Here is an 18,890-nt window from a genome sequence, read left to right as displayed (position 1 = left end):
CGGCCCCGAACCGGATTGGGCGCGCGTCAGCAGCGTGAGGCGGGAAGAGCAGCAGGGGGCGGGGCCAGGCGCGCGCCGCGGACGACCAGGTCACGTAACTCACCCAGGACAACGCCAATTACGTCAGGGATGGATCGCGCGACCTCAGTTTGAGGGAATGGCAGGTAGGCAGAGGGTGCGATGTCGCCTTGCACAATTGCAAAGAGCGCAGGGTACATCTGCACTTCACCCTGCTTTGTTGGGCCTGATACTCAGGGAGTAGACCCTGCACTCTTCCCATTTCTAAATGCTCGCTCCCGTACTTCACCCATCTCTGGGTTTGAAGAAGGATCTCGACCCGAAAGCTCCCCTGATTATTCCCTCCACAGATGCTACCTGACCAGCTGAGTTATTTCAGCTCTGCATGTTTTTCTCAAGATTCCAGCATCTGCAGTTCCTTGTGTCGCCACCTAGCTCTTTGTTTAATTAGATGGACTCACCTATGATATCAAGCATCCTTACCAGCACTGCCAAATAGTAGATTGGGATCATGTATGTTTAATATGTGCAGTAGTGTAAGTTATCAGAAACCATTTTGTTTATTCATTATATGGGATGTGGATATTTATGGCAAGGCCAGAGTATTTTATCTATTCCAAATTGTCCTTGAGAAGGAGTTGTGAGCTGTTCGTTGGTGAAGGTTTTGCCCTAGTGCTATTAGGTAGAGGGTACTATGATTTAGACTCACAAGACAACCCAACACAGGCCCTTTGCCCCACAATATCTAAACCAGACAGATGGTCTGAAGAAGGGTCTCGACCCGAAACGTCACCCATTCCTTCTCTCCAGAGATACTGCCTGTCCCGCTGAGTTACTCCAGTTTTTTGTGTCTATCTTTGCCAAAATAAACCGACCTGTCTGCATGTGACCCATATCCCTACAATCCCTGCATTTTCACATGCCTCGGTAACAGCCTCTTAAATGGCATTATCATGTCTGGGTCCACCACTTCCCCAGGCAGTGTGTTTCAGGCACCCATCACTCTATATAAAAAAAGGTGAACTGCTCATCTCCTTTACAATTTTTTCACCCTTTGACCTTGAAATTATACCATCTAATCTGACATTTCCAGCAAAAAACTCTACCTCCGCTACATTGACGACTGCATTGGTGTTACCTCCTGCACACATGCAGAAGTCATTGACTTCATCAGCTTCACCACCAATTTCCATCCTGCACTCAAATTCATTTGGACCATCTCCGACATCTCCCTACCATTTCTAGATCTCACTGTCTCCATCACAGGAAACAGACTATTGACTGACATCTACTGCAAACCATAGTTACCTAGACTACACTTCTTCCCACCCTGCTTCCTGTAAAGACACTATCCCCTACACCCAATTCCTCCGTCTACACCGTATCTGCACCCAGGATGAAGTTCTCCATACCAGGGGATCGGAGATGTCCTCATTCTTTAGGAAACGGGGGTTCCCCTCTTCCATTATAGATGAGGCTCTCACTGGGGTCTCCTCGATATCCCGCAGCTCCGCTCTTGCTCCCCCTCCTCCCATTCATAACAAGGACAGAGTCCCCCTTGTCCTCACCTTCCACCCCATCAGCCGTCGCATACAGCATATAATCCTCCAACATTTTCGCTACCTCCAACGTGATCCCACTACTGGCCACATCTTCCCATCTCCACCCCTTTCTGCTTTCCGCAGAGACCGTTCCCTCTGAAACTCCCTGGTCAACTCGTCCCTTCCCACCCAAACCACCCCCTCACTGCAGGAGATGCAGTACCTGTCCCTTTACTTCCCCCCTCGACTCCATCCAAGGACCCAAACAGTCTTTACAGGTGAGGCAGAGGTTCACTTGCACCTCCTCCAACCTCATCTACTGTATCTGCTGTTCCAGGTGTCAACTTCTCTACATCGGCGAGACCAAGCGCAGGCTTGGCTATCATTTCACTGAACACCTCCGCTCAGTCCGTCTTAACTTACCAGATCTCCCGGTTGGTCAGCACTTCAACTCCTCCTCCCATTCCCAATCTGACCTTTCTGTCCTGGGCCTCCTGCATTGTCAGCGTGAGGCCCACCCCAAATTGGAGGAACAGCACCTCATATTTCGCTTGGGTAGTTTACACCCAGTGGTATGAACATTGACTTCTCGAACTTCAAATAGCCCTTGCTTTCTGTCTCTATCTTTGTCCCGCCCACTCCCCTGACAATGAAGGACCCACTCCTCTGAAGAAGGGTCTCGACCCGAAACGTCCCCCATTCCTTATCTCCAGAGATGCTGCCTGTCCCGCTGAGTTACTGCAGTATTTTGTGTCTACCTTTGATTTGGACCAGCATCTGCAGTTCTTTCTTACACATACAGTGCCCTCCATAATGTTTGGGACAAAGACCCATCATCTATTTATTTGCCTCTGTATTCCACAATTTGAGATTTGTAATAGAAAAAAATCACATGTGGTTAAAGTGCACATTGTCAGATTTTAATAAAGGCCATTTTTAGACATTTTGGTTTCACCATATAGAAATTACAGCAGTGTTTATACATAGTCCCCCCATTTCAGAGCACCATAATGTTTGGGACACAGCAATGTCAGTAAATGAAAGTAGTCATGTTTAGTATTTTGTTGCATATCCTTTGCGTACAATGACTGGTTGAAGTCTGCGATTCATGGACATCACCAGATGCTGCCTGACCCGCTGAGTTACTCCAGCATTTTGTGATACCTTCGATTTGTACCAGCATCTGCAGTTATTTTCCTACACCAGTTGTTGGGTGTCTTCTCAGGTGATGCTCTGCTAGGCCTGTATGCAGCCATCTTTAGTTTATGCTTGATTTGGGGGCTAGTGCCCTTCAGTTTTCTCCTCAGCATATAAAAGGCATGCTCAATTGGGTTCAGATCAGGTGATTGACTTACCACTCAAGAATTGACCATATTTTAGCTTTGAAAAACTCCTTTGTTGCTTTAGAAGTATGTTTGGGATCATTGTCTTGCTGTAGAATGAACCGCCGGCCAATGAGTTTTGAGGCATTTGTTTGAACTTGAGCAGATAGGATGTGTCTATACACTTCAGAATTCATTGTGCTACTACCATCAGCAGTTGTATCATCAAAGACGATAAGTGAGCCAGTACCTTCAGCAGCCATACATGCCAGGCCATAACACCCCCACCACTATGCTTCACAGATGAGGTAGTATGCTTTGGATCTTGGGCAGTTCCTTCTCTCCCCCATACTTTGCTCTTGCCATCACTCTGATATAAGTTAATCTTCGTCTGTCCACAGGACCTTTTTCCAGAACTGTGGTTGCTCTTTTAAGTACTTTTTGGCAAACTGTAACCTGGCCATCCTATTTTTGCAGCTAACCAGTGGTTTGCATCTTGCAGTGTAGCCTCTGTATTTCTGTTCTCAAAGTCTTCTGTGGACAGTGGTCATTGTCAAATCCACACCTGATACCTGAAGAGTGCCTCTGATCTGTCGGACAGGTGTTTGGGGATTTTTCTTTATTATAGAGAGAATTCTTCAGCTGTGGAGGTCTTCCTTGTCATGCCAGTCCCTTTGCGATTAGTAAGCTCACCAGTGTTCAATTTCTTAATGATGTTCCAAACAGTTGATTTTGGTAAGCTTTCTGAAAGTCCAGGTGCACTACATCCACTGGCTCTCCCTTGTCCATTTTCCTAGTTACATCCTCAAAAAATTCCAGATTAGTCAAACATGATTTCCCCTTTGTAAATCCATGCTGACTCGGAATGATCCTGTTACCGCTATCCAAACGTTCCGCAATTCCTTCTTTTATTATTGACTCCAGCATGTTCCCCACCACTGATGTCAGGCTAACTGGTCTGTAATCTCCTGTTTTCTCTCTCCCTCCTTTCTTAAAAAGTGGGATAACATTAGCTACCCTCCAATCCACGGGAACTGATCCTGAATCTATAGAACATTGGAAAATAATCACCAATGCGTCCATGATTTCTAGAGCTTAAGTACCCTGGGATGCAGACCATCAGGCCCTGGGGATTTATCAGCCTTCAGTCCCATCAGTCTACCCAACACCATTTCCTGCATATGTGAATTTCCTTCAGTTCCTCCGTCACCCTAGGACCTCTGTCCACTAGTACATCTGGGAGATTGTTTGTGTCTTCCTTAGTGAAGACAGATCCAAAGTACCTGTTCAATTTGTCTGCCCTTTCCTTGTTCCTCATAATAAATTCACCTGCTTCTGTCTTCAAGGGACCAACATTTGTCTTAACTATTTTTTTCCTCTTCACATACCTAAAGAAGCTTTTACTATCCTCCTTTATATTCTTGGCTAGCTTACCTTCGTACCTCATCTTTTCTCCCCGTATTGCCTTTTTAGTTATCTTTTGTTGCTCTTTAAAAGAGTCCCAATCCTCTGGCTTCCCGCTCATCTTTGCTATGTTATACTTCTTCTCTTTTATTTTTATACTACCCTTGACTTCCCTTATCAGCCACAGTCGCCTCTTACTCCCCTTAGAATCTTTCTTCCTCTTTGGAATGAACTGATCCTGCACCTTCTGTATTATTCCCAGAAATATCTGCCATTGTTGTTCCACCGTCTTCCCTGCTAGGGTCTCTTTCCAGTCAACTTTGGCCAGCTCCTCTCTTATGCCTCCATAGTCCCCCTTGCTCAACTGCAATACTGACACTTCGGATTTTCCCTTCTCCCTCTCAAATTGTAGATTAAAACATCATATTATGATCACTATGGAGGCTCTTTTACCTTGGCTCTTTTACCTTGAGTTCCCTTATCAAATCCGGTTCATTACACAACACTAAAACCAGAATTGCCTTATCCCTGGTAGGCTCCAGTACAAGCTGCTCTAAGAATCCATCTCAGAGGCACTCCACAAACTCCCTTTCTTGGGGTCCATTACCAAGCTGATTTTTCCAGTCTACCTGTATGTTGAAATCTCCCATAACCACTGTAGCATTACCTTTGCGACATGCCAATTTTAACTCTTGATTCAACTTGCATCCTTTATCCAGGCTACTGTTTGGGGGCCTGTAGATAACTCCCATTAGGGTCTTTTTACCCTTACATTCTTTTCTCTCTCTCCATATCCTTCCCCTCAAAACTTATGCTTTAAATGTCTATCAGCAACTTACCTAATAACTGTCTCCATAGTTGGGGAATTACAAAGATTTACTATTCTTAGAGAAGAAATTCTTCTTCCCCTCCACCTGAAATGGGTGATCCCATATTCTGAATATACGCTCCCCATTTCCATTTAATTCCATCAGGGGAAGCATTCTCTTACTTTCCATCCTGTTTCTTAAAAGCTTCAATAAGATCACCTCTCATTTTTTGTACTACAATGAGCATAAGCTTTTGTATTGCAATGAGCATTAGGGCGGCCACGGTGGCACAGCGGTAGAGTTGCTGCCTTACAGCGCTTGCAGTGCCGGAGACCTGAACTCGATCCCGATTATGGGCTTTGTCTGTACGGAGTTTGTACGTTCTTCCCGTGACCCCATGGGTTTTCTCTGAGATCTTCGGTTTCCTCCCACACTCCAAAGACATACAGGGGAGGAATTGCGGACTCGGTGAGCCGAAGGGTCTGTTTCCGCGCTGTATCTAAACTAACTAAGCCTGTTTGCTTGTATGAATTATGTCCTCCAGATCCGTTTGTACTGCAACATCTTGTAGAAATCGTAGTCCCACTTACTTTAATTAATAGTAATCTACTTTTTCTTTCTTTCTTCCAAAGTGGATATCCGTACATTTTCCCACATTATACTCCATCTGCCATCTTTGTGATCACTCACAACCTCTTGATATCCCTACGAAGGCTCTCTCATACTGGCTAACTACCTATAAGAAAATAACTGCAGATGCTGGTACAAATCGAAGGTATTTATTCACAAAATGCTGGAGTAACTCAGCAGGTCAGGCAGCATCTCGGGAGAGAAGGAATGGGTGACGTTTTGGGTCGAGACCCTTCTTCAGGGTCGAGACCCGAAACGTCACCCATTCCTTCTCTCCCGAGATGCTGCCTGACCTGCTGAGTTACTCCAGCATTTTGTGAATAAATGGCTAACTACCTATCTTGGCTAGCAAATTTGGCTCGAGAACACTCAGTCCCTTCATCCAAGTCATGATATAAATTATAAATAGTTGAAGGCCCCAGCATCGATTCCTGTGGCATCCTGCCAGTTACTGAATCCACAAATGATCCATTTATTCAGATTTTATGTTTTCTGTTCATTAACCACACTGCAATCCATGCCAATATAGGACCCTCAATCCCATCTGTATTACATTTATTGTGCTACCTAACTGAATACATTCTGGAAATCCAAATACATCAAAGAACTTTGGCAAATTTGTCAAACATGATTTCCCTTTTATGAACTGCCTGATTGTCATGATTTTTTAACAATTACAATGACCTCCTTAATAATAGATTCCAGCTTTTTTTCTAATGACAGATATTTAGATCACTGGCCATATCAGTTGATCTTCTTAATACACAAAATACACAATTTCTCTCCTGAATACAGCCAGTGTTGGATCCTCCATATCCCTCTTGGACACTACCATCCGAGTGAATATATTTATTTTTACTGTCCTTTTTCTGTAGCTTGTCCTTTTTCTAGATTCCTCAGCCTGGAGAAATGTATCAATCCTCTATCTACCCTATCAAATGCTTTGAGAATTTATTGTAAAATCGAAAGAGTACAGTATTCTGCTTAATACCTCCCGATAAGGCAATCCCTCATCCCAGGAATCAGTCAGGTAAACCTTTATTCAATCGCTCTATTGAAGTGTATCCTACCTGAGGTACAGAGATCAGATGTGTATACAATAAGACAAGTGTAATCTCACTAGGGTACTGTATAATTGTTGTATGATTATTTTACTGGTGGACTCAAACTTCCTTACACAAAAGGCCAGCACTTGTCTTGCTAATTGCTTGCTGTATTTTAATATCACCCACATAGAATTGTACAGCACAGGAACAGGCCTTTGGGTGACAATGTCTGTGGTGAACATGATGCAAGTTTAACTAATCAACTCTGTCTGCGTGTGATTTATATCCCTCCATTCCCTGCCACTATCGTATCTGCTTCCACCACCACCGTTGGCAGCACATTTCAGGCAACGAAGACATTCTGCATATAAATCTTGCACACTTCTTTTAAAAATCCCCCCCCCCGCGGACCGTAAAGCTATGTCCTCTAGTCTTCAACATTCCACCTGGGATAAAGGTGCTGATTGTCTCCTTTATTTATAGCTCTCATTATCTTATACACTTCTATCAGGTCTCCCCTCAATCACCGACACTCCAGAGAAAACAACCCAAGTTTGTCCAACCTCTTATATTAATACCCTTTACTAAATACTCCCTTTGTTGCTACCTTCTAAGTAGCATTCTGGTAAACCTCTTCTGCACTCTCCCCAAAGCCTTCATATCCTTTCTGTAATGGCACGACAAGCATTGCCTACAATACTCCACAAATCCAGCCGAACCAAAGTTTTATAATGCTGCAACATTATTTCCAGTAACATTCCTCTGAAACTCATTAACGCAACTGATGAAAAGGTAAGCATGCAGTACGTCTTCTTCATCAATCTATCTACGTGTTGCCACTTTCAAGGAGCCATTGTAAGCTAATTGGAAGATTTGGTTGGAAGAGAGAAGAGATGGAAGAGAGATAACCGATTTGGTTGGAGAGAAGGGAATATAGGAGAAGGAAAGGAAGTTTGAATGATACCAAAGAGAGACACAGAATAGTTTGAGTAACTCAGCGGGACAGGGAGCATCTCCAGAGAGAGAGAATGAGGGCCGTTTCGGGTCTTCTTCAAACTGAATGATACCAACTTGCCGCCGGCCCTTCCTTTCAGTGTCGCTCCTGGATGACGTCAGTACGTGGCTGAAGGGCGCCGGAGCAGGCAGGCGCGCGGGATAGAGATGGACATGGACGAGGAGAGCGCGGCGCCAGTCACGGTGAGAGGGACTGGGGAAGGGAGCGAGGCAGAGCAGAGGGGCTGGAGGAGATGGACCGGGGAAGCGCGTATGGCGGGGGTGCGTGGGGATTCGGTGTTGTTTCTGTGGAGTTTGGGCGCTCTCCCTCCTGGCTTGTGATCGCCCGGCCTCCCACATCCTCTAAGGAAGGGTGCGTGTCCGTTGGTTAATTGCCCCCCGTAAATTGCTTCAAATGTCAAAGTGAAGAGTTGGCAGGTATTGGGAAATGGAATTGATGTAGGATTGGTATAAATGGGTTATTGGGGTCAGTGCAGACTCGGGGTCCTGATTCTATGTGGTATCTTCCCATGACTTTGGCGCTCCATTAGCAAAGCTAACAAGTTGTTTCTTCATATGTGCAAACTGTTTCTTTCTCTCTGATATCAGGACATTCCAGGAGTGGACCCTAGAGGACCCATAGGGTTTGAGTGGGGCCTTGCAGAAATGTTGGTTTATCCAACACAAAATGAGCGGAAAGGTAATGTGATGTACAAGCATTATTTATCTTTTATTTTGTTTTTATAAAACCAAATTACTTATATTTGATATATTGGGTTTTAGTTCCCAACCACTTGGACTTATCAAAGTCCTATAAAGCTGGAACATAACTTCCTGATACTTATATTCAATGCCTCAAAAGATGACGGCAAACATGCCATAGGTCTTTTCTCTCTCTCTCTTCTTGTGTAGCCACTTTCAGGGAACTCTGAACTTGGACCAAAGAATGCAAGTCTCATTTGCCTACCCTTACTTTGAAGAAGAAATGAAGTTTGGATCGTTTTGGTTTCATGGAAAGGTGGTGCAGTGACTGGAGTTGTCACCTTAGCTCCAGCAGTCCAGGTTCAATCCCAATCTCCCATGCAGTCTATGTGGGTTTTGCATGTTCTCGTGACAATGCGGGTTTCCCCAGATACTCTGGTTTCCTCCCACATCCTAAAGACGCACAGGCTAGTAGGTCATTTGACTGCTGTTCATTGCCTCTGGTGTGTAGGTGAGTGGTTGGGAATGAACAGAGTATAAAAATGGGATTGGTGTAGGTTCAATGGTTGGCTGGGACTCAGTGGACTGAAGGGGTTCTGTGTTGTATGTCACTCGGGTATCTATGGCAGTTTCACCTTTCTTCCACTAACCTCTTGTGAGACTAGCTTTCCATTGTTTTACCTATTGTATTGTAAGTGAAGGAGCTGCTGGATCTGATGATAAGGTTTGTGGGGGCTGTGTACCACAATGTAGAGCTGAATGTCACAGCCCTTTTTTCTTGTCAAACCACAGAAAAGCCCTCCGATACTTCATCGCGGATGGCCAACATTCAAGTTGTTCTCAAAGATAAGGATATATACTCGCAGATTCTGAGCAAACTTTTCAATGAGTCACATGGCATCTTCATGACACTTCAGAAAACCCCAAAGGATAGCACCAGCAACAAAATTCAGTGAGTAGAAACTAATTTTGGGATTTCTCCCCCTCTTGAAACTGACTGTGATCTCTGATTGACGAGGAGTCAATTTATGGCAATAAATTGATATCAATTGGTTTTCTTCACATTGTAGTCTGACGCCTTGGGTGTAGCGGCTAATTATCCTGGTGAAACTATGTGGGCAGGAGTAGAGGCCAATTTGATAGTGCAGTGAAATCTCTCTTATTACCTTGATAATGGCCAGAACTGAAACGTGAGGAGTAAAATATAGAGCTAAGCACATTAAAACTATGTGGCAGGATGGGATAGTTGTGCAAATCCAGTTGTGCATGACTAGCCGGTAAGGTGCTTGTCATGATGTGATGAAGAATCTGTCACCGAGAAAATAATTATATGCAAGTCTTCCAAACTGTTGGTCTTTTTTGAAAGCAGGGTCCCTGCTATGGTTTGAAAAATGGTATACACAGCACACCCATAACTGGTAAATTTATATGCCTTCCATTTTTGTCAGAAAATTTGAGAGAGACACCAGGTAACCACAGATATGTCGGCCTCTGTCATTAACCTAACCGCTTTGACAAATTTCTTTATGCTGATTAGAGTGTCATTACAAACTTGTGAATAAATTTTGTAAGCTGAATGTTTGACGTTACTGGAAGTGTGCGCTCATGGTTATCCAAGTAAAGTTCAGTAAAGTTCCAAGGGTACAGTTGTGCTTCAGATTGGAAGATCTGCTCTGGCAACTCAGAACTGGGTGACCATGAAATGCTGTGGGCAGCCAGCAGCAGGCTGGGTTACAAAGATAGCATGTTATGCTTTATTTGGGCAAAACTGTGACCAGACGGCAAGTTTCCCGAGTGGTGGGTGAGGAATAGGATAACACGTTTCCATGATGTAACAGATGGCGATTGTTGTTGCAGATTAGTCCACATTAGCAGAAACTACCGTTCAGTGATGAGGGCTTATCTGGAGGAGCTACATAAAGCAGCAATAGCCGGTAAGGTGCTTGTCATGATGTGATGAAGAATCTGTCACAGAGAAAATAATTATATGCAAGTCTTCCAAACTGTTGGACTTTTCTGAGAGCAGGGTCCCTGCTATGGTTTGAAAAATGGTCTACGTCTATTCATTTTTTTTCCTGATCTGATTGAGTTGGTTCCACCTTTAAAATGTCTATTTCTGCTTCCACAATGGATTTTCCAGTAAGTCATAGTCACACTATATAGAACCGGACCCTTCGGCCCAACCTGTCCATGTGGCTCAAGGTATCCCATCTAGGCTAGTCCGATTTGCCTACATTGGTCCCATGTCCCTCTAAACCTTTTCTATCCATGTATGTGTGCAAATGTCTTTTAATAGTTATAGTATCTGCCTCGTGCACCACGATAAGCTTATTCAATAATCCCTCTAAGTGAAAAAGCTGCCTTTCAGGTTCCTATTAAATCTTTGCTCTCTCACCTTAAACCTATGTCCTCTGGTTCTTGATTCCCCTATTCTTGGTAAAAGATTGTTCATACACCCTAGCAATTCCCTTCATGATTTTATACACCTCTTTAGGATCACTTCTTGGCCTTCTGTGGTCCAAGGAATAAAGTCCTAGCTCGTCTAACCTCTCCAAAAGTGCATGCTTTTGAATCCTGGCAACATCTGCGTGAATCTTCTCTGCACTCTTTCCAGGTTAATGACAACCATCTTATAGAAGAGTGACCAAAATTGAACACAATGTTCCAAATGCGGCTTCACCAATGTCTTGTACAACTGTAATATAATTTGAAGATAGACACAAAATGCTGGAGTAACTCAGCGGGACAGGCAGCATCTCTGGAGAGAAGGAATTGGTGCAATTTTGGGTTGAGACCCTTCTTCAGATTGAATATCATTTCCTAACTTCTATACTCAAAACCCTGACTGATGAAGGCCACTTACCAACAGCTGCCATTACCACCCTATCTACCTGTGATGCCACTTTCACGGAACTATGAACCTGAACTCCTAGATTGTTTTGCTGTACTTTATCTGCATTAAACTTCCTCAGCCCTTTTGCCCATCTGACCAAGATCCTACTGTAAGATTTGATAACCATCTTCACTGTTGACTGTAGGAGCCATTTATGCTTAATTCGGTTATTGTCATTGTGCTTAAGCTATAACTACATTTCATCCCCGAGTAGTAATGGCTATCGAAGTAGGACTTTGAGATGGTATAGAAACTGCCATTACAGTTGACGATATTGCCATTTTAGTGTCCTCTGCAAACTTACTAATTATGCCTTGTACTTTCTCACCCAAATTGTTGCTCTAAACCACAAACAGCAAGGGGCCCAGCACTGACCCCTGAGACACACCACAAGTCACAGGCTGCCAGCCTGATACAAAACCTTCCACCACCACCATCTGCTTCCTTCCATGAAGCCAATTGTGTATCCAGCTAGCTAGTTCTCCCTGGATCCTATGCAATTCAACCTTCCAGACTAGCCTACCAAGCAGAACATTATCAAAGGCCTTGCTGAAGTCCATGTTGACAATGTCTACAGCCTTGCCCTCGTCAACCTTCATAATTACTTCTTTCAAAAACTCAATAAGGTTTATGAGACACTATCCTCCACGTGTAATCCCTAATCTGCGTCTAACCAAATGAATATAACTTATCCCTCATAATCCTCTCCAGTAACTTACCACAGATATTAGGTCCACTGGTCTATAGTTTCCATGCTTTTCCTTTAATCCTTCTGATATAAAAGCACAACATTAGCCACCCTCCAGTCATCCCGCACCACATGCGTATCTAATAATGATTTGTATATCTCAGTCAGAGCTCTTGCAGTTTCTTGTCTAGCTTCCCACAGTATCCTTGGTTGTATCTGATCAGGACCAAGAGATTAATCAGTCTTCATATACCTTGCATCATCTCGTACCTCCTCGGCCATAATATGGGCTGCCCTCAAGCCATCTCTATTTTCTGTCCCAAGTTCCTTAGTCATTATTTTTTTCTCTCTAGTAAAAGCAGAGGAGAAATACTCATTGAGGACCTTGCCCATCTCCTGCACTCCACACATAGATGACTGTTATGGTTTCTGAGGGGCCCTATTCTCTCTTGTTACCCTCTTTTCCTTAATGTTCATATAAAATATCTTTGGATTCTACTTTCTTTCCATACATTTCCTCTTGGAAACATAGATTTACAATAAAACTTGAATGAATGAATAAGTTCATTGGCCAAGTATGTGCAGATCCAAGGAATCTGCTTTGGTGCTCTGCTCACAAATGACAACACAAACATACAGTTAACAATTAAGAATAAAGCATAAACACAACAAAACAATAAGGATACAACATTACGGTCTAAACATGTGGGTGAAAATAAACCAGAGCAAAAAAGAGACTCCAGACTTATTGAGTAGGACTACTACTCGTGGAAAAAAGCTGTTTTTATGTCTGGCTGTGGTTGCTTTGACAGTCCGGAGTTGCCTTCCAGAGGGAAGTGCTTCAAAGATATTGTGGCCAGGGTGAGAGTGGTCAGAGATGATCTTGCCCGCTCGCTTCCTGGCCCTTGCAGTGTACAGTTTGTCAATGGGGAGAAGGTTGCAGCCAACAACCTTCTCAGCTGATCGAACGAAGCATCGCAGCCTCTGGATGTCGTGCTTTGTGGCTGAGCCAAACCAGACCATGATGGAGAAGGTGAGGACGGACTCAATGGTAGCAGTATAGAATTGGACCATCATTGCCTGTGGCAGATTGTGTTTCCTCAGTTGCCGCAGGAAGTACATCCTCTGTTGGGCCTTTTTGACTGTGGAGTCGATTGTGGCCCCCCATTTAAGGTTCCTGGAGATGATGGTTCTAATGAACTTAAATGACTCCACAGATGTGACTGTTCGAAGGTCTACAATTAGTTCCACTGTCTTAATAGCATTGAGCTCCAGGTTGTTGCGATGGCACCAGGACGCCAGCTGTGACACTTCCCGTCTAGGCAGATTCCTCCCCATCCTGGGTCAGTCCAATCAGGGTTGTCTCATCCGCAAAGTTGAGGAGCTTGACAGAGGAGTTTGTGGAGGTGCAGTCATTGGTGTAGAGAGAGTAAAGGAGAGGGGAGAGTACGCAGTCTTGCAGTGCTCCCATGCTGAGGGTCTGCGGGTCCAAGATGTGCTTTCCCAGCCTCGCATGCTGCTTCCTGTCTGTCAGGAAGTTGATGATCCATTGACAGTGGAGTTCAGTCACAGTCAGCTGGGAGAGTTTGGTGTGTAGTAGCTCTGGCACAATTGTGTTAAATGCAGAGCTAAAGTCCACAAACAGAATCCTGGCATAGGTCCCCTTGCGGTCTCGGTGCTGGAGGATGAAGTGCAGGCCGAGGTTGACTGCGTCGTCCACCGATCTATTGACCCTGTATGCAAACTGCAGGGGGTGCAGCAGGGGGTTTGTGATGTTTTTCAGCTGGGCCAGCACGTCTTTCAAAGGTCTTCATGAGGACAGAGGTCTGTGCGACAGGCATTGAGACCAGTGATCCATGTAGTCATTAAGACCAGTGATCCATGTCTTTTTGGGTACAGGGACAACAGTGGAGACCTTGAAGCAGGAAGGGACAGTGCAGGTTTGCAGGGACCGGTTGAAAATGCCTGTAGAATGCCAGTTGTTCGGCATAGAGCTTGAGGGTAGAGGGGGAAACATTGTCTGGTTCTGGAGATTTCCGGCTTTTCTGTTTCCTGAATAGCGTCTCCACCTCCGCAATTTCTATTGTTGGAGATGGAGAAGTGGCCAAACTGATGTTGGGCAGTGTACGAGAGCCCAGTCTGGAGTCAGGCTGTGAGTATTTGCAAATTGGTGATTGCAAAGGGGTGGGGGGAGGGAAGGGGACAGTCTTTGCAAACTGGAGTCAGTCTTGCTGCTTAAGGAGGAGTAGGTGGGGAAAGGAGAAGTGGCCAGACTGATGTTGGGCAGTGGACAAGAGCCCAGTCTGGAGTCAGGCTGTGAGTATGTGCAAATTGGTGATTACAAAGGGGTGGGGGTGGGGGGAAGGTCCAGTATTTGCAAACTGGAGTCAGTCTGTGAGTACGTGTGACGTGATGATTGGTGGTGTGGGGGGGGGGGGGGGTGTGGAATCCCAGGATTATGTTTCTGTTTCTGGAACCTGCAGTAAAACCTGTTCAGGTTGTTGGTCAGCTGACGATTGTCCAAGGAGCAGAGGGTTTTCCTCTTGTAGCTGGAGATTTCTTGCAAGCCCTTCCAAACTGAAGAAAAGTCATTAGCTGAGAACTTGCTCCTCAGCTTCTCAGAGTACCTTCATTGGCAGCTCTGATTCCTCTTCTCAGCTTGTACTTGGCCTGCCTGAAGAGGTCTGTATCCCCGCTCCTGTAGGCCTCATCTTTTGACTGGCGGTGCTGTCTGGGTTCTGTTGTGAACCAGGGCTTGTTGTTGAACCAGAACTGGGTCTTTGTGGGAATGTATCTGTCCTCGCAAAAGCTGACATAGGATGTTACAGTGTCTGTGTACTCATCGAGGCTTGTGGTTGCTTCCCTGAACACATTCCAATTAGTGCAGTTAAAGCAGGACTGTAGTTTTTCAATGCCCTCGCTCATCCACCTTTACGTTGTTCTGACCACAGGTTTAGCAGATTTTAGTTTCTGTCTGTAGGTCGGAATAAGGTGAACTAAACAATGATCGGAGAGACCCAGAGCCGCCCGAGGAACAGAGCGATATACGTTCTTGATTGAAGTCTAGCAGTGATCAAGTGTCCTCTCCCCTCTGGTGGGACAGGTGACATGAAGTCTGTACTTTGGGAGGTCACGACTGAGGTTGGCCTTGTTAAAGTCCCCCAAAACAATGACCATGGAATCTGGGAAGTCACTCTCTACCCTCAATACCTGGTCAGCCAGTTGTGTTTGCGCTGCAGGCTTGGGGGGGGGATTTAAACTCCAGTGAGAGTAACAGGTAAATTCCCTCGGAGAGTAAAAGGGGTTGCAATTGATAAAGAAGGATTCTAGATTGTGGGAACAGAAGTTAGACAGTACCATGATGTCGCTGCACCAGTCCTGGTTAGTGTAGAAGCATATTCCACCACCTCTTGATTTTCCCGCTGCCTCTGCGTCGCGGTCTGCTCTGTGTAGTTGAAAGCCAGCCAGTTGCAGCGCGCTGTCCGGCGTCAACTCACACAGCCAGGTCTCAGTGAAGCACAGGGCAGCGGCTCGAGGGAAGTCCTTGTTAATGTGGCACAGGAGTTGTAGTTCGTCCACTTTGTTGTTGAGAGAACGTAGATTTGCGAGGAATATACTCGGGAGCGGTGTGCGTAATCCTCGTTGCCGGAGTAGGGTGAGTGCTCCACAACGCTTCCCACAGGTCCTCCACCGTTTCAAGACCTTGAACACAGCCCCGCCAACGAGTATGTCCAAATAATCCAGCGAGTAAGAGAAATCCAGAACAATGTTTGAAGGTACCGTATGTCTGATGTTAAGGAGTACCTCTCTCATGAAAGTAATCCTTGTGGGATTTCCGCAGACAACACAAACATACAAATACATACAGAACAGCAAGGAGCAGTACACCGTGGCAGCCATCATCAGCGCCACTTTACTTCACTTGCCCATGCTACTATTCAAAATCTATTTTGTCCCACTCCTTAGGTTGCCTGGTACCCTACATGTTTATTTGTATACTTTGAATCTTCTTTCACCATCTTTATGAAGTAATGCATTTTACTTACTGTGTACAAAACTTGCCTAACCTTTCTCCCACCACTAGATTTTTTTTTGCTCTTGATCTTAAATCTCTGTCCTCTGGGTAAAGATTCTCATACGAGCAGAACTGTTTCAATATACTTATTGAAACATCTTTCCGGCCAGCTTTTAAAATGCGTACGCACTTCAATTGTGGCATTTCCTTTATGCATTTCCATTGTACTTAATCCTCATTAACCTGCCCTCTCTTCTGTCTGTGTTTTGCATTCTTGAAGAATTTAGTGAAGTATCTGCAAGAAATATTTATATTTCTTTTCCCAGCTTTTCCTCTTGATCGAACCATTGCATTGGAGTATGAAGATCAGGTATGTTTATATTTAAGTCCTGTATAAATGTGTATATATTCCATAAGTTCAAGCAGGAGATTTCTTGGATGCCTTTCTGTTGCTGCCTATTGCCTTATGAGTACAGATGGGTAATTTTCAAAATGATGTGATCATTGTTGACGTCTGCCTCCCTTAATGCAACAGGGCTTGTAGAACATTCAGGCTCTGTGGTTCTGTACTTTGGGAGAGGCCTTTTCTCCTTTTTATTTATGTGCTGATTTTCAATTTTATGGGGACTGAGTGATTGTCAGTGTCTTATCTTGGTCTTTATTCAAGTATGATATCATATCATATATATACAGCCGGAAACAGGCCTTTTCGGCCCTCCAAGTCCGTGCCGCCCAGCGATCCCCGTACATTAACACTATCCTACACCCACTAGGGACAATTTTTACATTTACCCAGCCAATTAACCTACATACCTGTACGTCTTTGGAGTGTGGGAGGAAACCGAAGATCTCGGAGAAAACCCACGCAGGTAACGGGGAGAACGTACAAACTCCTTACAGTGCAGCACCCGTAGTCAGGATCGAACCTGAGTCTCCGGCGCTGCATTCGCTGTAAAGCAGCAACTCTACCGCTGCGCTACCGTGCCGCCCAATGAGGGGTGATCTCATTGAAGATGGGTAATTGAATTGTTGACAGATTGGCATTCCTATGCTTGTGAATAGATGATGTACATTGGCCCTTAAAACGATGATTTTTGTTTCAGATTAGTGAGAGACCATTTGTTTACCTACCAGTACCCATGAAGGGACACACTGGGGAAACAGACTTGCATTGCAAGATTAGTCCACAGATTTTGTACATAATTTTTTTTTTAGTGTGACTTGGCACTGCCAAGTGTTGCATCTTCAGGGAAGTTTTGTGTCAACTGTCCAGCTGTTTCGTGAACAAATTTGATAAGAATATACAAACTGGTATGGTGTACATTTGCCAGAAAAACAGACAACCATTAAAATATTTACTTCAATTTCTATAGTGAACATAACAATTTTGTTCAAATACGTCTTCTGTCTTTCCATTTTTTCCCTCTGTCCAACCATCTGCCTATCAAATAACTGACCCCACCGTTTATGGTCAATTACCTGCCAGGCTTTGTCCTGCAGTCAGTCTGAAGAAGGATCCCGACCTGAAACGTCACCTATTCATGTTCTCCTGATATGCTGCCTGATCTGCTGAGCTACTCCAGCACTGTGTGTCTTCCTTGTTTTTTGAACTATGTTTAGATTGTTGGAATTTGTTGATGGAAGATAACAGTGTGATGGTTCTTTCAATGGCAGGTTTCAATTCTGTCGGCAGTAGAACTGATCTGGAACTTGTGCGAGATTTTATATGTCGAGGCAGCTCAAGGTGAGATTTGGGATGCTGCATGTGTTACCGTTCAGTTTACAATTTTCATTCTGTTTACATTTTTATTCGCTTTGGCCTTGGAGTATGTGTGATATTAACGATTTCCTATGAGCAATTATATTATGGGAACGAGGTGAGTTTATGCCAGTCTTGGTCAGTAAAAGAGTTGCATTCATCAAGTGGCTATCACGACCTATGTCCCCAAAATGCCTTATGATCGGTTCAGTAGTTTTGAGGTGTAGCAGTCATTGCATTCAATGTACTGGTACTTGTATCTGTTTATCATGTTAATTTGGGGACCTGTATCAGCCAGCACACGAGAGATAACTCCATTGTGTGAAATACACTCATGGGATCTTCTCTGTCCCAAACAAGAGGTCTTTAGTACTGCACTGGAGTGCTTTAGGTTCTAGAGTGGGTCTTGACCCCACGATTTTATAACTTCAAGAGAGCAAGGTAAGAGGTGAGTGGCGGGTTCCTTTCCTGTTGGAATGTCATTGGATTAGTTGAGATTTACGAGAAGCTGGCAGCTTCTTGGACATTTTTGGTGTCTGCAGTTGTATGGGATTAGATGTCTGAACCGGACAAAGTGATTTCGGTTCACAACAAGGTGCAGCACAGTGACGGAGCAGTAGAGTTGCTGCCTTACAGGTAAGACAGATCAGGTGATAAGGTGCATGAATACTGACCATTAGGAATTTTATAGAAAAAAGGTGAGAAAGGGGAATAAGATAATGAGAAACAATGAGAGAGCAATTTATCTGAAGTTTTGCTCATTCCAGGAGGTTACAAGGTGCCTAGAGGAACGACTGATGCCATTCTTCTTGTTTATATTGGATTTCACTATGGCAGTGGAGGAGACTGCAGACAGACATGTCAGATAAGAATAGGATTGTGAATTAAATTTGTAAGCAATAGGATCACCACTGCAGGCCAAACACAGATGCTCCACAGAATGATTATCCGATCTGTGACAACAAACAATCTGCCAGAGAAACTCAGCAGGTTGAGCAGCATTTGTTTGGGGCGAAAGAGTGTCAACATTTTGGGTCGAGGCCATGCATCAGAATCCTGAAACACCATTC

At 44.4% G+C, this 18,890-nt stretch overlaps 1 protein-coding gene across 1 annotated transcript in view; it reads left to right on the top strand.

Moving 5' to 3' along the window:
- Window positions 1-33: 33 nt before the first annotated feature.
- nup85 (nucleoporin 85) overlaps window positions 34-18,890 on the top strand; it is a 42,720-nt gene continuing 23,863 nt past the window's right edge. Inside the window, exons 1-7 of the mRNA XM_078401221.1 lie at window positions 34-164; window positions 7,865-7,967; window positions 8,373-8,463; window positions 9,258-9,417; window positions 10,323-10,399; window positions 16,388-16,431; window positions 17,736-17,805. Coding sequence (XP_078257347.1) covers window positions 7,932-7,967; window positions 8,373-8,463; window positions 9,258-9,417; window positions 10,323-10,399; window positions 16,388-16,431; window positions 17,736-17,805 — 478 coding nt within the window. The 5' untranslated portion in view covers window positions 34-164; window positions 7,865-7,931. The remainder of the gene's footprint in view (window positions 165-7,864; window positions 7,968-8,372; window positions 8,464-9,257; window positions 9,418-10,322; window positions 10,400-16,387; window positions 16,432-17,735; window positions 17,806-18,890) is intronic.

Source organism: Rhinoraja longicauda, chromosome 6 (assembly GCF_053455715.1).
Source record: "Rhinoraja longicauda isolate Sanriku21f chromosome 6, sRhiLon1.1, whole genome shotgun sequence".
Classification (NCBI taxonomy): Eukaryota; Metazoa; Chordata; class Chondrichthyes; order Rajiformes; family Arhynchobatidae; genus Rhinoraja; species Rhinoraja longicauda.
This window is presented reverse-complemented; position numbering and strand designations above follow the sequence as displayed.